This window comes from Neoarius graeffei, chromosome 17 (assembly GCF_027579695.1).
Source record: "Neoarius graeffei isolate fNeoGra1 chromosome 17, fNeoGra1.pri, whole genome shotgun sequence".
NCBI lineage: Eukaryota > Metazoa > Chordata > Actinopteri > Siluriformes > Ariidae > Neoarius > Neoarius graeffei.
Window position 1 is genome coordinate 51,773,412 of NC_083585.1, and position 19,382 is coordinate 51,792,793.

At 40.2% G+C, this 19,382-nt stretch overlaps 1 protein-coding gene across 1 annotated transcript in view; it reads right to left on the reverse strand.

Moving 5' to 3' along the window:
* The window catches only part of frem2b (FRAS1 related extracellular matrix 2b), a 302,533-nt gene that overhangs the window by 18,713 nt on the left and 264,438 nt on the right, over window positions 1–19,382 (reverse strand). Inside the window, exons 16-20 of the mRNA XM_060897720.1 lie at window positions 15,382–15,713; window positions 10,097–10,289; window positions 8,829–8,933; window positions 6,039–6,166; window positions 1,496–1,630 (exon numbers count right to left, since the gene is read on the reverse strand). Coding sequence (XP_060753703.1) covers window positions 1,496–1,630; window positions 6,039–6,166; window positions 8,829–8,933; window positions 10,097–10,289; window positions 15,382–15,713 — 893 coding nt within the window. The remainder of the gene's footprint in view (window positions 1–1,495; window positions 1,631–6,038; window positions 6,167–8,828; window positions 8,934–10,096; window positions 10,290–15,381; window positions 15,714–19,382) is intronic.

Consider the following 19,382-nt stretch of genomic DNA (forward strand, 5'->3'; position numbering starts at 1 on the left):
GGAGCACCCGGAGGAAACCCACACACACAACATGCAAGCTCCACACAGAAAGGCCCCCGTCGGCCACTGGGCTCGAACCCAGAACCTTCTTGCTGCGAGACGACAGTGCTAACCACTACACCACTGTGCTGTCACATAATCAATCCATTTTTTCAAAATTTTTTTTGTATTCAGACCAGGGCTTTGAACCGGTTCAAGGAACGAAAACGAAAACCGGGAACTTTTTCTATTTCACATGGAACAGAAACCAGAAACTTTATTATTTTTTATGCTCCGGAACAGAAACGCTTATTAAAAATAATGGTAACCGGTTAATACCGGTTTTTATTTCGTTCCTCAAAGTTTCCGTAGCCTACAAATAAAAAAGTAATTCTTCTCCTGCGCAAGTTTCTATGACCCACTGGGGTTCACTTCCTGTGTGACGTTCGCTGACTGAATGGAGAGAGCGGGAGGGTGGACTACTATCACGTCTCCACATCTTAAATAAGAGGTAAATATTGCAGTCTATCGTTATTCAGAAACGTCAATTTCAAACACGATATCAATATATTTGTCCACGTTAATGAGAGGCTCGCGAACATTAAATGACGTTAACCTCTGTTAGCCTATCAATGCATAGGGCCTGACTAGCCTTTGGTAACACACTAAACGAATTATCTTTCATTTTTGGCACTTTTTCTGTTTGTGTAGATGGGAAGACATACTGAGAATCCAAACTGCCAACATTTGAAATAATAATTGTTTTGAATTATTTCTTATCTTATTTAATGAAGGTTGTAATAGAATTAGCCTACATTTGGCTTAAGCTGGATGAGACAGAGACATAATTTTATAGCCATTTGTTAAACAGCTGACAGGGAACATAATTAACCGTTCCGGGAACAAAATTTTTTTTGTTCTAACCGGTTCGGGAACGTCTATTTAATGGTGGAACCCAAAACCGGAAACGTTAAAATTCTGTTTCTGTTCGGAACGAACCAATAGGAAAAAAATTCTGGTTCAAAGCCCTGATTCAGACAACACTTCTTAAGCATGTAAAAAATACTTTAAGTAAGCTTATTGTTGCAGCATAAGACACAGCAAAATATGAGTGTCAATATATTTTTTAAAATATTACCTGGAGTTATGAATCACCTGAACCAACCAACCAATCATGCAAATGACTGTCTTAAATACATGGATAATGGGTGCAGTCTGATATTTTCGTACTTTAGTGCATTAGTATTGTGCACTGATTGTACACAAGGGGTTATAACGTGATTTTTTTTTTTTTTACTAAGAATCCAGACATCAAACTAATCTAAACCCAGATACTATACTTGACCTGTTTGGTCACCATGATAAACTGTTACGTAAAACCTCCATTACTACATTATCACCTCTAACTCCTCAACTGAAATAGATTCCTCTTGGCTATAAGAACTAAAGTCCAGCTGGAGTGAAGTGTCAGTAACTGCATCAGATCTGATCACACTGGTGCAGCGAGTTTAATGACCTGTTGGAAGCGGATGTCGAGGTCAAACGCGACAGGCTCTCGGGGGTTACACACTGGAGGCAGTGTGTACTCCAGACTCGGAGGGGCAGTACAGGGCAGCAGTTTCACCGTGTAGGTACCGGAATAATCCCTCACCTGTGCAAGAACATTTCAATCACATATCAGTTAACATATAACTCAAACCAAGCGCATTGTTTAATTGTAATTCATGCCTTAAAACAACAACGAGGCAAAATTCCACCTAAAATCACAATGAACAATAAGTTAATTGACGCTCATTGTGTCACTCAAACCAGTGAATTAAGAGCATTGTAATATCACCTACATTACAGTTTCATTACCTCACCTTAGTATCTCCTGTCTACATTTAACAGTTATTCCGTAAGTGAACAGTTATTCCGTTAGTATACTCGTGCATGAGCTGATAGCTGATGAGGCGCGTAGCACCGAGTTGTCTAAAAGCCATGTACGACAAGATTGAGTGGAATAACTGTTTTATTCTATCCACATTCACTGTATTTTGAGAAACAGAGCATTTTTATTTTTTGCAAATTCGATAAATAAAAACTTTACGCAAAACATCCGACAAAATCATTTCCACTTAGAATGTAAACAAACCAGCGAAATGACAGGAGCAATTTGCGAAAAATGCAATAATAATAATTCTTGAAAAAAAAGACACGTTCTTGCCATCAAATACTTTTATTCGATATTTTATTGCTTTTTTGTATTTTTTAGGGTTTTGTTTTCGAGTAGAGTTTTTATTTCGTCCTCGGTTGGTTCAGTAACACGCGCCGCCATTTTGTTTTTCTCGACTCACAGTATATGAGCTGATATCCTAGTAGTAGAGTAGCCAATCAGAGCATACGATTGCTCATATCCAGTCAATGTGGATAGAATAATTCCAGATATTTCACTTCGATGACGTCACTCCCAGTGTTTTCCTGCTGACTGGATGTGCGTTGTCAAAATGGCGAGCCGGTTCAAAATTAAAATTCTTTTGATTAACCTGCATTTTTTTTTGTGGATTTTGAGAAACAGAGCATTTTTATTTTTTGCAAATTTGATAAATAAAAACTTTATACAAAATATCCGATAAAATCATTTCCACTTAAACAAACTGGCAAACCAACTCCGAGTACGACCCTTAATTAGCAAGTATTTGCTGAAGGCAAAGTGAATATTGGTGAAGACGAAGTTAATGTTATCTATATAATAAGCGACAAAGTTTGTTTGTTTGTCTTGAGCTAACATCACCATTTCTCGACAAATTTTCACCAAATTTGGCAAGTAGGTCCGGGGATGACCCGGGATTTTGCAGATATAAACAAAATTCATGTACGGGCCCCAGGGAGGTCACTAGGGAGCACAACATCCACCCACCCCCTCCCTCAATGCCTTTCACGTTACATTTATCAACACAAACTCTCAACAGATCTTCACTAATCTTGGCACGTAGGTACAGGAGATGGCTAGCCTAGTAAACTAGACCCACCCGCCTAGCGGCCAAAAATATTTTTTGCCTGAGAGTGAGTCTAGCCTCGCACCATATCAACAAAACACCCCGGGCATCAAATCGTGCCCGCCAATCACAATGCAAGGTTTTTGTTTGGATTCTTTGGGCGGGCTTTTGCAGGAGTGACGACAAGGCTGCGCGACGCTGGAGAAAGCACAACAGGAAAGATGGCTACGGCTAGTGAACAGCGCACGTTTGACTCTGCTTTGGAATCAGTTTTAGAAGAATTAGACTTGGAGTTTTCGTTGAAACATGAGCAGGAAGAGGCTCTCCGCTCATTCCTTTTCAAGAAGGACGTTTTCGCTGTTTTGCCGACTGGCTATGGCAAAAGTCTGATCTACCAGCTGGCTCCGCTCGTAGCCAAAAGGATGGGGCTAGTTTGTGCAGTACGAAGAATTAATAAACAGCTTTGAAACATTACTTTTTGATTGTTTCTTATTTTCCCGTTATTTTAAATTTAAGGGAAATTATTTCACCAAACACCACTAAATAAAAACTCTCAAAAACAGTTTAAGCAAACCCTTGAAAAACACTTGAAAAAAATAAGAGTGTATGTTAAGTATGTGGTACAGACTCCAAACTTGTGGTCATTATCTCCAAACTTCTTAATATCTAGAACCTGTTTATTAATTAATACGCATTTTGAAAAATTATTTAATTTCAAGGCCTCCCCCACTGCTTTCTGTCGCTCTGACTACGTCACAGTCACTGTTGCGCTGATTGGTCAGAGCATTGGCCTATACGCACAGAGACAGTTTGAAAGACAGCGGGTTGTTCCACCCCCACCCTTCGGAAATGTCTACGAGCGAGGCCAGACTAAATATTCACATTTAGTCTGGCTTGCCAGGCTAGGAGATGGCCACAATTTGGCAGAACTCAGAAATTCCATATTTGGGCCCCTGGGTGGTGGATGTTTGGATTTTTGTTTGTCTTGGGTTAACATCACCATTTCTCAACGGATCCTCAACAAATTTGACATGGAAGTCTGGGGGCAACCCAGAATTTTGCAAAACCTGGGGAACGCCGGGTAACCTGCTAGTTATTGATAATCATTTATTTCAAATTTCAAAAGCAGCAAGCAAATGTAATGTGCGCAGACTTGTGTCACTTATCTACGCCGATTCACATAAAATACTTTGTTTTGAAATCGATAAAATAAATCACAATTCCACCTTACCTTTGAATAGTTTTAGACCAAACTTTGTAGCATCTTTAATGCTTTTAGGAACAGCGTTTTCTTTCATCATTTGTCATTCTTCCTCACTTACGGTGACAAAGCAATTGGCCGCCATTTTGCCGAGTCGCTCGAGGTGATTATTGAGAAATTGTACAAATTTCTCGACTAATCAGAGCGTGATTTTCTATAACCACTTGCATCTCATCTCATTATCTCTAGCCGCTTTATCCTTCTACAGGGTCGCAGGCAAGCTGGAGCCTATCCCAGCTGACTATGGGCAAAATGCGGGGTACACCCTGGACAAGTCGCCAGGTCATCACAGGGCTGACACATAGACACAGACAACCATTCACACTCACATTCACACCTACGGTCAATTTAGAGTCACCAGTTAACCTAACCTGCATGTCTTTGGACTGTGGGGGAAACCGGAGCACCCGGAGGAAACCCACGCGGACACGGGGAGAACATGCAAACTCTGCACAGAAAGGCCCTCGCCGGCCACGGGACTCGAACCCGGACCTTCTTGCTGTGAGGTGACAGTGCTAACCACTACACCACCGTGCCGCCCCTAACCACTTGCATATTCATACTAATGCTTATTATTCAATAATGTCTTATTTACAGCAAGAAAATTATGTTTAAATTATTGGATAAATCCTCACAAAATAGCACAGTCTCATGCAATTCTTCAAGCTGGTTGTGTTTGGTCATTGCTTACAGCTCTTTTTGTATAAAATTGAACTAAATCCAACCACAAAGCCTTCCTATGACAATCCCTCCATTACCATTTTAATAATTTTTTTTTTTACATTTTAAGTGCAACTTTTATTATGCTAAATTACATCTAAACATATGCAATTACACTTCATCTCATCTCATTATCTCTAGCCGCTTTATCCTGTTCTACAGGGTCGCAGGCAAGCTGGAGCCTATCCCAGCTGACTACGGGTGAAAGGCGGGGTACACCCTGGACAAGTCGCCAGGTCATCACAGGGCTGACACATAGACACAGACAACCATTCACACTCACATTCACACTCACGGTCAATTTAGAGTCAGCTGTTAACATAAGCTGCATGTCTTTGGACTGTGGGGGAAACCGGAGCACCCGGAGGAAACCCACGCGGACACGGGGAGAACATGCAAACTCCACACAGAAAGGCCCTCGCCGGCCACAGGGCTCGAACCCAGATCTTCTTGCTGTGAGGCGACAGCGCTAACCACTACACCACCGTGCTGCCCCGCAATTACACCTGTTATGTTAAATTACATTTAAACATAATTATCACCTCTAACTCCTCTTATCTTATATGTGCCCGTGCAGAGAGAGAGAGAGGTTTTGATCTGTCTCTGCCTATGATATATATATATATATATATATATATATATATATATATATATATATATATATATATATATATACACACTGTATCATTTATTTATTTTTCTAATATATATATTTTTTTTACTTGTGTGGCTTGATATGTCTTCTTCTGCTGCAAACAGAAAATTTCCCAATTGTGGGATAATAAAGGTCTTCTTATCTTATCTTTAACACAAATGGCAATTATTATCAGCTCGTAATCAATAAGTTCATGTTAACTAAAAATAATGCTTTAAAAACACAACTTTGAAATGATGAAATGTTATTTGAGAAATAGAAATAGGACATTGTTGTCAATTTTGAATTCCTGATCAACTCCGACTTGTTCAGATTGCTGTACGTTTCCTGAATATGTAAAGCTGAGTAAATAAATTGCATTGTTGTGCTCATAATTAATGATTAAGTCTGTGGTACTGATGAAAGCCTGTGGAAGAGGAAGATGAAGAGGAAGGTAAATACTGACTGCAAAGTCGGAGACAAACGTCCACTGCTGCATGGGCTGGTTGTAGGTGTGCTGGCTCCTCACCAGACTGAGGTTAAAGGTCAGCCCGGGGTGATCCATGCACATAATCATGGAGGTCAGAGGGGAGGCTGGAGAGAGACAGTGTGGATACAGAGACATGTTAGTGCTGCATGGTTTAATGGCTTCATGCTTATATACACACAATCACTTCATTTTACATCTCAAATCAGTCTGGAACCTTCTCTGTTGCTCAGTGTAAATGAATGCCAATTGTAGGCCTACTGTTGACTTTGAAATGTTCCTTTTCCACCCAAGCTACCCTTGCAATTCAGATTCTGTTTGCGTGTTTATGTCCGTCTCTCAGAATAATAATGGTAGACAAATGACTCTGTATGAATGCAAACGGCGAAATAAACACAACCTAGTGAATCTTGTGAATACATTTGTGCATCAGCCTGGAACATCCCTTCACACACTGATACTGACGTTATAGTCCTGAACTGTATGCAGCACCTACACACATAGCTGTCCAATAACTTGAGCCTGACGTTCACTGTGTGTCAGAATCATGCTGAAGATTTCAACATCTTTATCCAGACTGACTTTATCCTTCCCCAACATGGGGTAGGTTTCCTGATAATGTTGTCCTTTCAGGCTAAAGAGCGAGCTGAGAGTTGCTCTGAAGCAACAAACATTGTCTCTGTGCGTGATTTTCCCGAATTCACTCATCAGAAGCAGTCTGAAGAGCAACATTATGAAGAGCTTCTTTGCAATGCATGTCCCTGATGTAGGCATTAGTAGTTGCTAAATCCAGTCAATGAGGTCACATGGCATTCATTTTTCACCAAAAAACAATGAAATATAGAGTGTTTAAAATATGTTAACATATTGCATCATTAAGCATTACATATATAATGTGGTAATTAATAATTGAAACTATTTTACATTTTAGAACAATTTTTTTTTTTATTCCAAGCGTGTTTTTTTTAATTAAATGAATAAACGTTCACACGAAAGAATGAGCAAATAATAAACTAAATAATTAAGTAAATGTGTTCCCCGTACCCAGTCATTTCACTGTTACCCCCCAATCATGCAGTTGAGATTATTACAACTTGTGTCCGCAATGCCAAGTTGCAACGTTCTCCCTTATATGTGAGCGCGCACAGAGAGAGAGGTTTTGATATGTCTCTGCCTAAGAAGCTTATACACACACACACACACACACACACACACATATATAAAAGTGGTCAAGTCAACCTCCTTAGGTAGAGACAGATCAAGATCAAAACCTCTCTCTCTCTCGCGCGCGCACACACACACACAAATGTTAGAGGTGCAGAAATGTGTCTCATTCATGAAACTAAATGAGATAATCACTCACCTAATGGAGTTAAATTTGATTAAAATGTGGCGACATCAGTGTGACATTACGATCTCCATATGTAATTACAGAAAATATTTAAATATATTGACAACTAGCAGGTTACCCGGCGTTGCCCGGGTTTTGCAAAATTCTGGGTTGCCCCCAGACTTCCATGTCAAATTTGGTGAAGATCTGTTGAGAAATGGTGATGTTAACCCAAGACAAACAAAAATCCAAACATCCACCACCCAGGGGCCCACCGGGGACCCCGTGGGGCCCAAATATGGAATTTCTGAGTTCTGCCAAATTGTGGCCATCTCCTGTACCTACGTGCCGAGTTTAGTGAAGATCTGTTGAGAGTTTGTGTTGATAAACGTAACGTGAAAGGCATTGAGGGAGGGGGTGGGTGGATGTTGTGCTCCCTAGTGACCTCCCTGGGGCCTGTACATGAATTTTGTTTATATCTGCAAAATTCTGGGTCATCCCCGGACCTACTTGCCAAATTTGGTGAAAATGCGTTGAGAAATGGCAACGTTAGCTCAAGACAAACAAACAAACTTTGCCGCTTATTATATACAGTAGATGCTTTGCATATATGTATTTAATAATTAACTCGATGTACTTGCAATGTGCAAGAAAAATAATTGAACACCATCAGCAGATTCAACATCAGTTTCCCCCGTTGACTGTGAGAGTCCCTCGGAGCTGCATCGCATCCTGTGTATTCGGCTGTGACCGAGTTGCTCTTTGTTGTGAACAAATGGTCCGGGTCTCGCGTAAATTTAGAGCAAACTAAAGGACTACTTTGGCTACGATGTTGTTCAGGAAAACCATGCTAGCTTGACAATGGATCTTCCTTCCTTCCCTTCCCGCGCCGTATGGCGCATCGGGCAGCACCGATCTCCGTTTTGTAGCCCTTGGCCTCTCACATAGCTAGGGTTACAGTGGGGGCCGGGTCCTCTGGTAACCATGAGAGTTTAACTCCCCACTCGCATCTGTATTGCAGCGTGCCTTGCCAGATGGTAGTAGGTACCATTTTTATGATGGTCTTTGGTATGGCCCGACCATGAATAGAACTCACGATCTCCCGATCGAGAGGCGGACACGCTACCACTAGGCCACTGGCAATGGATCTTAGGAGGTAATTAAAGACACTCTTGGCCTTACGATGCTTTCAGGAAACCCACCCATGATCTTTACAGGATGATACCTAGGTAAGATTAAAATGAAAATAAAACAGTTCTATGTCTCTTGATTCCAAAAATGGAGAGGACCAAATAACGCTATAGGAAGGAAAAACAAATCTTCTTGCCAGAATTCAGCAACAGCAACATCCAAAGAGTTTACCCAGACTGCCATGCATATATAATGAAGCACTCTTAATTAAAAGCGATGTAATCTGATCTCCCAGATGTTATACTCACCAGGGTGGGACGTCACAAACAGACCTCTGAAGCGAGCTTCGGTGCGGAAGTTAACCACCAAGCGACCGTGTTCATTAATACGCATGCTGGTGGGATAGAGAGCTCCTGGAAAACATCAACAACAACCACAAAATAAAGATATGCAGTTTTTTCTTTCTTTGTACGACACTCTAAAAGAACCCCCCCCCCTTTTTCCCCCTTTCACACGATTCAATACCGAGAGATTTAAAAATCCTTGTTGAAAACTTACCTGAAAGTAAAAAATACAATGAAGTTTATATTAAGTTTTATATTAATTAACAAAGTATAAAAAATCAAGTGTTTATATCAATTACATTACAGACATTTAGCAGACGCTCTTATCCAGAGCGACATAAAACACACCCTATGGAGCAGATAGGGATTAAGTACCTTGCCATTCAGCCATTCCTGCTGGTCTAGGGAATCAAACCAGTGACCTTTTGGTCCCAAAGCTGCTTCTCTAACCGTTAGGCCATGACTTCCCCGATAACTTATAATATACAGTATTTATTCTATCCACATTCACTGAATATGAACAATCACGTGCTCTGATTGGCTACTCTACTACTAGGATATCAGCTCATATACCGTGAGTAGAGAAAAACAAAATGGTGGAGCGCATTAAGTCGGATATATCATTATCAAATATTTAAAAGAAACAGAAATAGCTAAATAAAAGAATATACTGTAAGTTGTCCCCCTCCATATCTCCTGTTCCACACTCCAGCCCAGTCGGTGACAGTAATGCACCTTTAAGTTGCGCCAAAAAAAGAAGAAAACAAGATGGCCGAGCGTGTTACTGAACCAACCGAGGATGAAATAAAAACTCTACACGACCCCCCCCCCAAAAAACAAAATATGGAATAAAAGTATTTGATGGTAAGAATGCATCTTTAATTTTTCAAGAATTATTATTATTCTAGCATTTTTCACAAATTGCTCCCGTCATTTCGCCGGTTTGTTGACATTCTAAGTGGGAATGATTTTGTATGAAGCTTTTATTTATCGAATTTGCAAAAACTAAAACTAAAAATGCTCTGTTTATCAAAATCCAGTGAATGTGGATAGAATAAAACAGTTATTCGACTCAATCTTGTCGTACACGGCTTATAGACAACTTGGTGCTACGCGCCTCGTTGACTATCAGCTCATGTACGACTTGATTTCGTGGAATAACTGTTAAATATTGTGGTCGGATCTTGAAGGTACTGATAGCCCGAATGATATGTCATAACGTTTCTCTTAACCTTGTAGCTCGGCCTCAGGTGGACTCCCGATGCCGTCTGTCCACAGGATGGCCGTGTCGTAGACGAAGGTAAGTCTGAGCTCGGACTGCAGGTCAAAGTGCTGCCAGCCTCCAGCGCCGACCGGAGAGTGGAACACGTAGGACACATGCAGCGGCACACGCAACGTCACGTACGACTGCACCAGGTTCAGCACCTACAACAAGTCGAGATTATGAATTGCTCCTGTTATTATTTTGCTCTCTGATGCATGGGTGGGATTTGATTTATTCTGTATGTTGACTGCACAAAGCCGTGTGTAAAGGAAATTATCCACCACTAGATGGCCTGTTAGTCCAAGTCTTTACTCTGTTTGATCACAAGCCATATATTTAACTGGACTTTCAGTTGGAAAATTGTGGCTAGATTAATAATCATCATAAATCAAGCTTATGGGCCTGATATTATGTCCAGTACAGTGGAGTTTTATGTGATTCACGATTATGAAATTGAGATATTAGGAAATATATTTTGAGAGATGTCTTCATTAGAACGATACAATATGGATGAAGATTTAGAAAGATAATTTTGCTCTATACACTGATTATATCACACAATTTGCAGTTTATTGAGTCTCCTCTAGTGAACCCTTGATGGCTAAAAACCTGATTTATTCAAACTAAAATCCTCATTACTCTGCGACTGTACTTCACACACATACATATCTGGAGCTCTGATGCTGCCAATCACTGAAAGAACAGAAAGATCACATTTGCATCTGACAACCTTGTGAAAAGCCCATAATGCGTTTGAAAATGATTACTCAGTGATATACAGAGCAGCTCCACATCCAATCAATCATTTATACAAGGGTAGTCTGTGGCACCGACGTAAACGGAGGCATGCTAGCAGAACTAGTGGTGCCATGAGGTCTAGGCTAACACAACTTGGCCTTTGCACTCAGCCATCCCTTTATGACACTCGTCTCCGTTAATTAACTGTGGCGAGAAGAATTAGGAGCCGTTTCCATGGTGAGCCGAAAGGACAGACCAGCGGAGGCATGTGCGTATCCAGTTTGGAAAGCGGTTTAAGGGGCCGCCATGCAGTTATAAAACAAAGGAGTGCAGGAAAGGGAAAGGGAAAAAAAACAAGAAAAACATCCCCAAAGTCCATTTATGAGCAAGGGTGAATTCCTGCTCACAGCCAGAGAAAGGCAAACAGTGAGGCTCATGGGACGACTGGGAAGCCACTGCCGGTAAAATCAAGCACTTTGCCATGTTTACAACAATTGCTTTCTCATTGGGTGGCAGAATGACGCAACAGGGATCGACTGACAGCTCATCACGTCCTTGGTTCTCATGGTCTGCTGTTCTCTCCAAAAAAAAAAAACATGACAGTAGATTGTGTCTAGATGTGAACGAGTTTGTAAACGTCTATGCACGGCATCCCATCCAGAATGGTTTCCTGCCTCACACCAATGGTTCCAGAATAGACTCCAAATCCATAAAGCCCTTACTTAAGATGAATGAATGATTTCTCATTATTACACCACCTCATGGTTGGATAACAAGTGGCACATCACCACAACAGGCCTGCTGTGAAAGACGGATGAGTTTGTTAGGCTACGTTTACATTAGACCGTATCTGTCTCGTTTTCTTCGCGGATGCACTGTCCATTTACATTAAACCACCTGGAAAAGCTGGGAAACGGGAATCCGCCAGCGTCCACGTATTCAATCTAGATCGTATCTGGTCCGGTGCTGTGTAAACATTGAGATACGCGAATACGCTGTGCTGAGCTCTAGCTGGCGTCGTCATTGGACAACGTCACTGTGACATCCACCTTCCTGATTCGCTGGCGTTGGTCATGTGACGCGACTGCTGAAAAACGGCGCGGACTTCCGCCTTGTATCACCTTTCATTAAAGAGTATAAAAGTATGAAAATACTGCAAATACTGATGCAAATACTGCCCATTGTGTAGTTATGATTGTCTTTAGGCTTGCCATCCTTCCACTTGCAAGTGGTAAGTGATATGCACTGGGATCACACACACAGTGGCTCAGTCCCGAATCGTGGCTTGTGCACTTCACTCGCGCGCTGTGTGAGCTGCGCAGGGCCGGAGTGCGCACCCTCCAGAGGGCACTCGCTGTTCAGGGCGGAGTGATTTGGAGCGCAGGATGCCTGCGGAGCCGAGCGTATCCGTGTATTGGTGTTGCTGTGTGCACGGCTAACGGTTTTAGTGTAAACGTGAATCGTTTTAAGAACGTTAATCTGATGATCCGCTGATTCGACGTAATGTAAACGTAGCCTTAGACTCCTAACATCTAACACTTATTATTAGGGTCGTTCTTTGGAAACGGAATTACATTCACAGCAAAATGTGGTAGTTGTAGTACTCAAGATAATGGTATTAAATAAAAATGTCACACTGTATGGGGTATCTTTTGACCTGGAAAAAAACCAAAAACAGAGAAGAATTGGCTATGTTTAACTCTGAACACAAAATCTTTTACGAGGAAAGAAAAGTCAGTAACGAAATTACGTCAGAAAAAAACCCTGAACTTTCATTTCTTAAAGTTCAAACCAAGATTTCTCGAAAGCGACATCGCTATAATTGGGATGATGATTTTTAAATATGATTACAAGTTAAGCTGACAAGTTAAGGCAGTCTTAATAATTTAATAATTTCGGCCTCTCTGCTGAAGAATTGCCCATTATTCTATCCACATTCACTGGATATGAGCAATCGCACACTCTGACTGGCTACTCTACTACTAGGATGTCAGCTCATATACTGTACCATGAGTAGAGAAAAACAAAATGGCGGCGCGTGTTGCTGAAGCAATCAAGGACGAAATAAAAACTCTACTCGAAAACAAAACCCCAAAAATACAAAAAAAAAGCAACAAAATATGGAATTAAAGTATTTGATGGTAAGAACATATCTTTTCTTGATTTTTCAAGAAATATTATCGCATTTTTCACAAATTGCTCCTGTCTTTTCGCCAGTTTGTTTACATTCTAAGCAGAAATTATTTTGTCAGATGTTTTGTATAAAGATTTTATTTTTCGAATTTGCAAAAAATAAAAATAAAAATTCTCCATTTCTCAAAATCCAGTGAATGTGGATAGAATAAAACAGTCATTCCACTCAAGCTCGTGGTACACGGCTTATAGACAACTCGGTGCTACGCGCCTCATCAGCTATCAGCTCATGTACGACTCAATTTCGTGGAATAACTGTTAATTATAACAGACTTTAGGGCTGCAGTTGACATGCTGACTTTGGGACCGAGGTTGTCGTGAACGGTTTTGCGCTCGGGTTTCTGTCGGTGGGGGTTTATAGCATCAACGAAGCTGACTTTATGTTAGGACTGTTAATGTTATAGTCATGTTGTTGCTCAAATGAGGATGGGTTCCCTTTTGAGTCTGGTTCCTCTCGAGGTTTCTTCCTCATGTCGTCTGAAGGAGTTTTTCCTTGCCACCGTCGCCACAGGCGTGCTCACTGGGGATAGATTAGGGATAAAATTAACTCATAATTTATGTCGTTCAAATTCTGTAAAGCTGCTTTGCGACAATGTTTATTGTTAAAAGCGCTATACAAATAAACTTGACTTGAATTATCTCCTCCTTATTATCTCAGTTATTAGCTTTACGGACAATACGAATGCGACAGCTATTAAAAAACAACAACAACAACTTCATACCATTTTAGAGATAAATAAAAATGTTAAATACAAAAAATATTATTTAAAAGTCATTTATAATTTATCTTATTATTGCTAGATCAAATAAAAATTTTGGATAAATTATTTATTTTCACTAGTATTTTTTTTTTGCACTTTTTTAGTCCTCTGACCTAAACACAACATGAAAATTACAATTAAAAATAAATGAATACAAATAAAATAAAATAAAAATAATTTTATTTTATTAAACGCTTACTTTAAAGGAGGCTTGTATAACTGTTTGAGTCCTGTATTGTCTATGAGGTGAACAGTAATTACAATAATAATATTGATAAGCAACCCCTAAACAGACCTCACGCCCTCGAGTTACCTTTTATAAGACAACAAAGGACTGTTCTTATTTCTGAGCTAGAAAAAAGTAATTGGAAGGCTGCAAATAAGAAAGCAATAAGATAAGATAAACTTTATTCATTCCTCGGTGGGGAAATTTACATGTTCCAACAGCTCAAAGATAGAGTCAGGAATAGACAGCAATAAAAAAATAGAGTGCAATAAAAGTATTTAAAAAATAATAAAACAAGCTCAACTGTGAGCTCCTGCTCACTTACGTATCCCCCCGCTCTTGCTTATATCAGAATTAGATTAGATTAGATTAGATTAGATTAGATTAGATTAGATTAGATTAGCAGAACTTTATTGATCCCTTTGGGAGGGTTCCCTCAGGGAATGCAAGCAATCGAAGGAATAGGCCACTTATTATGAATGTTAACTTCAACAAATAATTAACCCTGAAACAAGTAAGTAAAGAGCAGTGTCTCTCCCCAGGGATTTCAAACAGCATCCTGGTAAACTGTCATTCTGAAATAGCATTTTGCTTCTTGAAATAGTGTCAAAATCCACCCTATATGTTTCATAAATACATTCAGTAGGTAAACAGGAAGTCTTTGTGCGACAGACCTGAAAACGGTATACATGGTATAGAACCCCAAGCTGAAGCTCCGTACCAAATATCAAGCAGTTGTGATTTGTAGTTGCTGAGAAAAGTGTGACGAAAATTTTGTAACTCCACCCTATGTTTCATAAATACATTCAGTCAGTAAACAGGAAGTTGATGTACGACAGACCTGAAAATGGTATACATGGTATAGAACCCCAAGCTGAAGTTTGGTGGCTATGATTTGTGGTTGCTGATAAAAAGGGTGTTTCAGACAGACGGAAATATGGATGGACGGACAGACAGAGGTAAATAAACCAGTATACCCACCCCCACCCCTTCAGAGCGGCGGTATAATAAAGTAACAAGAGTGCTCTGAGAGTACAATATCCCCCACTGGTAACTCTGCCATAACTCTGGTAAAATGCGACTGAATTGAACGAAATTACAATATGCATATTACCGACATATAATAAAGAATCCTGTCAAGTTTCGTGAAATTCCTCCAAAACTTGTGAGAGGAGTTGATTTCAGAATGTGAGTACCCTTCCCGGGACGGACGGATGGACGTCGCCATGACATAATCCCCTTTTGGCCAGCAGGGGATAAAAAGTAAAAACACAGGCCATGTATGTAATGTACACAGCAAAATACTCATTCGCCTATAAGTTTTTGAACACTCACCTGGCCGTCTGTCCCAATCGACCCTCCACAGTCACTAAGTAGCTCAGACATGTCGTAATAACTGATGAACTCCCACAGGCAGGCCTCCAGGTGAAGGTTGCGGTAGAAGCGCAGTGTGCTCTCCCCCCTTAACCTGGTGTTGTACTGGTAAGGTGCTGTGCTGCCGATCGCCTCGGGGTTACGCATGGCCGAGGTGATGAAACCGTGACGTGTCCGGACCTCGCTGTAGTCCAAAAGGTTGGAGCAGCGATGATTTCCCACCCGCGTGCCATCCGGACTGAGCGTCAGCTCGAAGTTCGAGAGAGGACGGGTGGAGACCACAGGGAGCATACCTATAACACAAGGGAGTGCACATTTCTTTCACAAGTCAAAGATCAGCTTTATGATTTTGCTAATGTAGCAAATTGAATGCACATTTGTACTCATTTATAGAATATAACATTATCAAATGATATTAAAGATAGACTGCCTTCAGATTCTTCAAGTGTAGGTCATAAAAAGAATTTTCCCCGACACCCAATTATTTTTGTTTAGTGGACCAAAAGCTACTGAATTCAAATCACAGACTTCCAATTTCATTAGGTTTTTCCGGGCCACGTGGCCCTAAATTCTCCGCTATTTTTTCCTGCTTCACCATGACCCAATTCAAAATACTACGTGGTGGGCTTTCCCTGTTCACGCAAGGCATTGTGGGATACAAATTTGAAACAGGAGAGAAAAATGGAGGACGTGAGCGTGTGAATGAAACATGAAAGACCGACTACAATAACGGAAAGTGAGAAGAAAAGATGTTATGTTATATACGAAGGAAAGGAAACGCAGGACCAAACTAATAAATATCGGCGGTCAGCGAGCACCTCGGTGTGATCAGCTGTTCGTTTAGTGACAGAATGATGTATCTGTCAGTGCATGCTCAAAAGTAAACCTGCGCAGGCGCACACATACGGACTTCCTCTGTCTGCTTGACTGCGCGAAGTAAACAATTTCATGCACATTATTTGCTCGGGAATCCGCTCAAATTAAATAACTTCCCAGCCACAGAACGGCCTGATATTTTGTGAGATATTACAGAAATAAACATATATCACAATGACCATATTTCAGAGGGAACTAAATTTCACCGATTTTATGAAATTGAAAAGCCTTCTAGCTTTAAAGATCAGGAAAAGAGAAGCAGAAATTTTTCGGAAGTACACACAGAACGCTAAGGCGAGGTAGCAAGGCTTGTGTTATAATAACAAAATAATTCCAAGGGATTCAGTATCAGTATTTTATGCTTAGTTGATAAACCGATGAAGGCCCTGAGATGAATGTCAAAGCGTCTTCAGGATTAAAGGATTACTTCAAAATCATAGCATGCCACCTTGACTTGCTTCTGTTTAAAAACTGAAATGCATCTGTTGCTTTTTATTGGAAAGGTGACATGCAATTCATTACCGTACAAAAATTTTAAACAAACATTTTACAAAAAATTCTATTTCATCCAAGTTTCCCAATCTCATCTCATCTCATTATCTCTAGCCGCTTTATCCTGTTCTACAGGGTGGCAGGCAAGCTGGAGCCTATCCCAGCTGACTCCGGGCGAAAGGCGGGGTACACCCTGGACAAGTCGCCAGGTCATCACAGGGCTGATACATAGACACAGACAACCATTCACACTCACATTCACACCTACGGTCAATTTAGAGTCACCAGTTAACCTAACCTGCATGTCTTTGGACTGTGGGGGAAACCGGAGCACCCGGAGGAAACCCACACGGACACGGGGAGAACATGCAAACTCCGCACAGAAAGGCCCTCGCCGGCCACGGGGCTCGAACCCAGACCTTCTTGCTGTGAGGCGACAGCGCTAACCACTACACCACCGTGCCGCCCACATTAAATCATTTACAAAATAAATTACACAATGAAGAGATAATTTAAAAGGAATCAACAACAATTCATTAAAAATCAGTCTAGCAAAACGTCAGGCAAAACATCTACAGCTGGATGTTTCTTTCTGCAAATCGTTTAAAATCACTTTAAATACATGTAATGTTGAATGTGGAATTAATACACAGCTTTAGCACAAAATCTGCAAGCTATCAGCGATAATCTATACACTAGATACAACAGCTAAGTCAAATGTAGTTTAAAAAAAACCCATACATTTATAAATTATTATCCAATAACAGCACATACAGAAATGTTTTCTTCATCATGTACTCCAGCAATTTGTCAATGATTATTTATTGTATTAATTAATTAGATTATTTATTGAACTATTAATTTATTTAATTAAAGGTGACACGTTATAATTTTTATCCAGTTATTGTTGCTTTAATATTATGAAGCATCTGCACTATGTTATGATGTACTATGTAACAGGGATCATAAGTTATTCCCTCACCTGCCTGTCTCTCTCTCTCTTTACATTTTTTACAGTCAATAAGACAAAAGAAAAATGTCATTTTCCATGTTACTGATGTTATCACCCATTCTGAAGACTTCCCATTTCACAAAACTTAAACTTACAGCTTTACTGCTAGCTGTGCTATCATTGGAAACTCTTTCCGAAATGCTAAATCAAGTTTTCCTTACAGAAATCTTCACCATATTAATGATACACATTTTTATAATTTAGATTTATAGCCGGCTTGTTATCAGTTCACAGTTCAAAAGCCAGCATCTGTGATGGTATGAGGGTGCATTAGTGCACATGACATGGGTAGCTTGTACATCTGGGAAGGCATCATTAATGCTGAATGATATATACAAGTTTCAGAGCAATAGGCTGCCATCCAGACGAAATCTTTTTCAGGGAAGGCCTTCCTTCTTTCAGCAAGACAATGCCAAACTGCTTTCTGCACATATTAAAACTGCATGGCTCCATAGTAAAAGAGTCCAGGTGCTAAACTGGCCTGCCTGAAGTCCAGACCTGTCTTCCATTTAAAACATTTGGCGCATTATGAAGCGCAAAATACAACAAAGGAGACCCCGAACTGTTGATCAACTGAAATTGTATATCAGGCAAGAACGGGACAACATTTCTCTTTCAAAACTACAGCAATTGGTCTCCTCAGTTCCCAAACGTTTACAGAGTGTTGTTAAAAGTACAGGTGATGCAACACGGTGGTAAACATGCCCCGTCCCAACTTTTTGAAACGTGTTGCTGACATCAAATTCAAAATGAGCATATATTTTTCACAAAACATGAAATTTCTCAGTGTCAACATTTGATATGTTGTCTTTGTACTATTTTCAATGAAATATTGGGTTTCCATGATTTACAAATCTTCACATTCTGTTTTTACCTCACCCGCGATGGAGTAAACGGGGCGAGGTATTGTAATCAGTGCGGTTTGTTTGTTTGTGTGTCTGTCTGTTAACAATCTAGTGTCTAGACAGTTGCACCGATTGACTTCCAATTTTCAGGGTAGGTAGGCAATGGTCCGTAGATTACCTGATTAAATTTTGGGGGTAATTGGGTCAAGGTGAAGGTCAAAATGACTGGAAAGGTCAACTTTTCGGTCAAAATAACATTTTCCATTGTAACTCAAAAACGGTTGCTGATAGACAGATATTTACTATTATGAGCATATAGGAACTCCCATATGGCCTTTCATTTGGCACCATGATCTTTGAGTGACCTTGAAAGGTCATGGATTTTCAGAGGGCTGTAACTTGAAAACGGTTGATGGTAGACAGATATTTACCATTATCAACTTATAGGAAGTGCCATATGGGCTTTCATTTGGCACTATGATCTTTGACCTTGAAAGGTCAAACTCAAGGTCATGGGTTTTCAAAGGGTTATAACTTGAAAATGGTTCATGATAGCCAGATATTTACCATTATCAACATATAAGAAGTCCCATATGGGCTTTCGGTAGCCGCCATGACCTTTGACCTTGCTTGAATGACTTTGAAATGTCAAACTCAAGGTCATGGATTTTCATAGGACTATAACCTGACAGCTGATGATTGAGAAATATTGCCATTATCAACATATAGGTATAAAA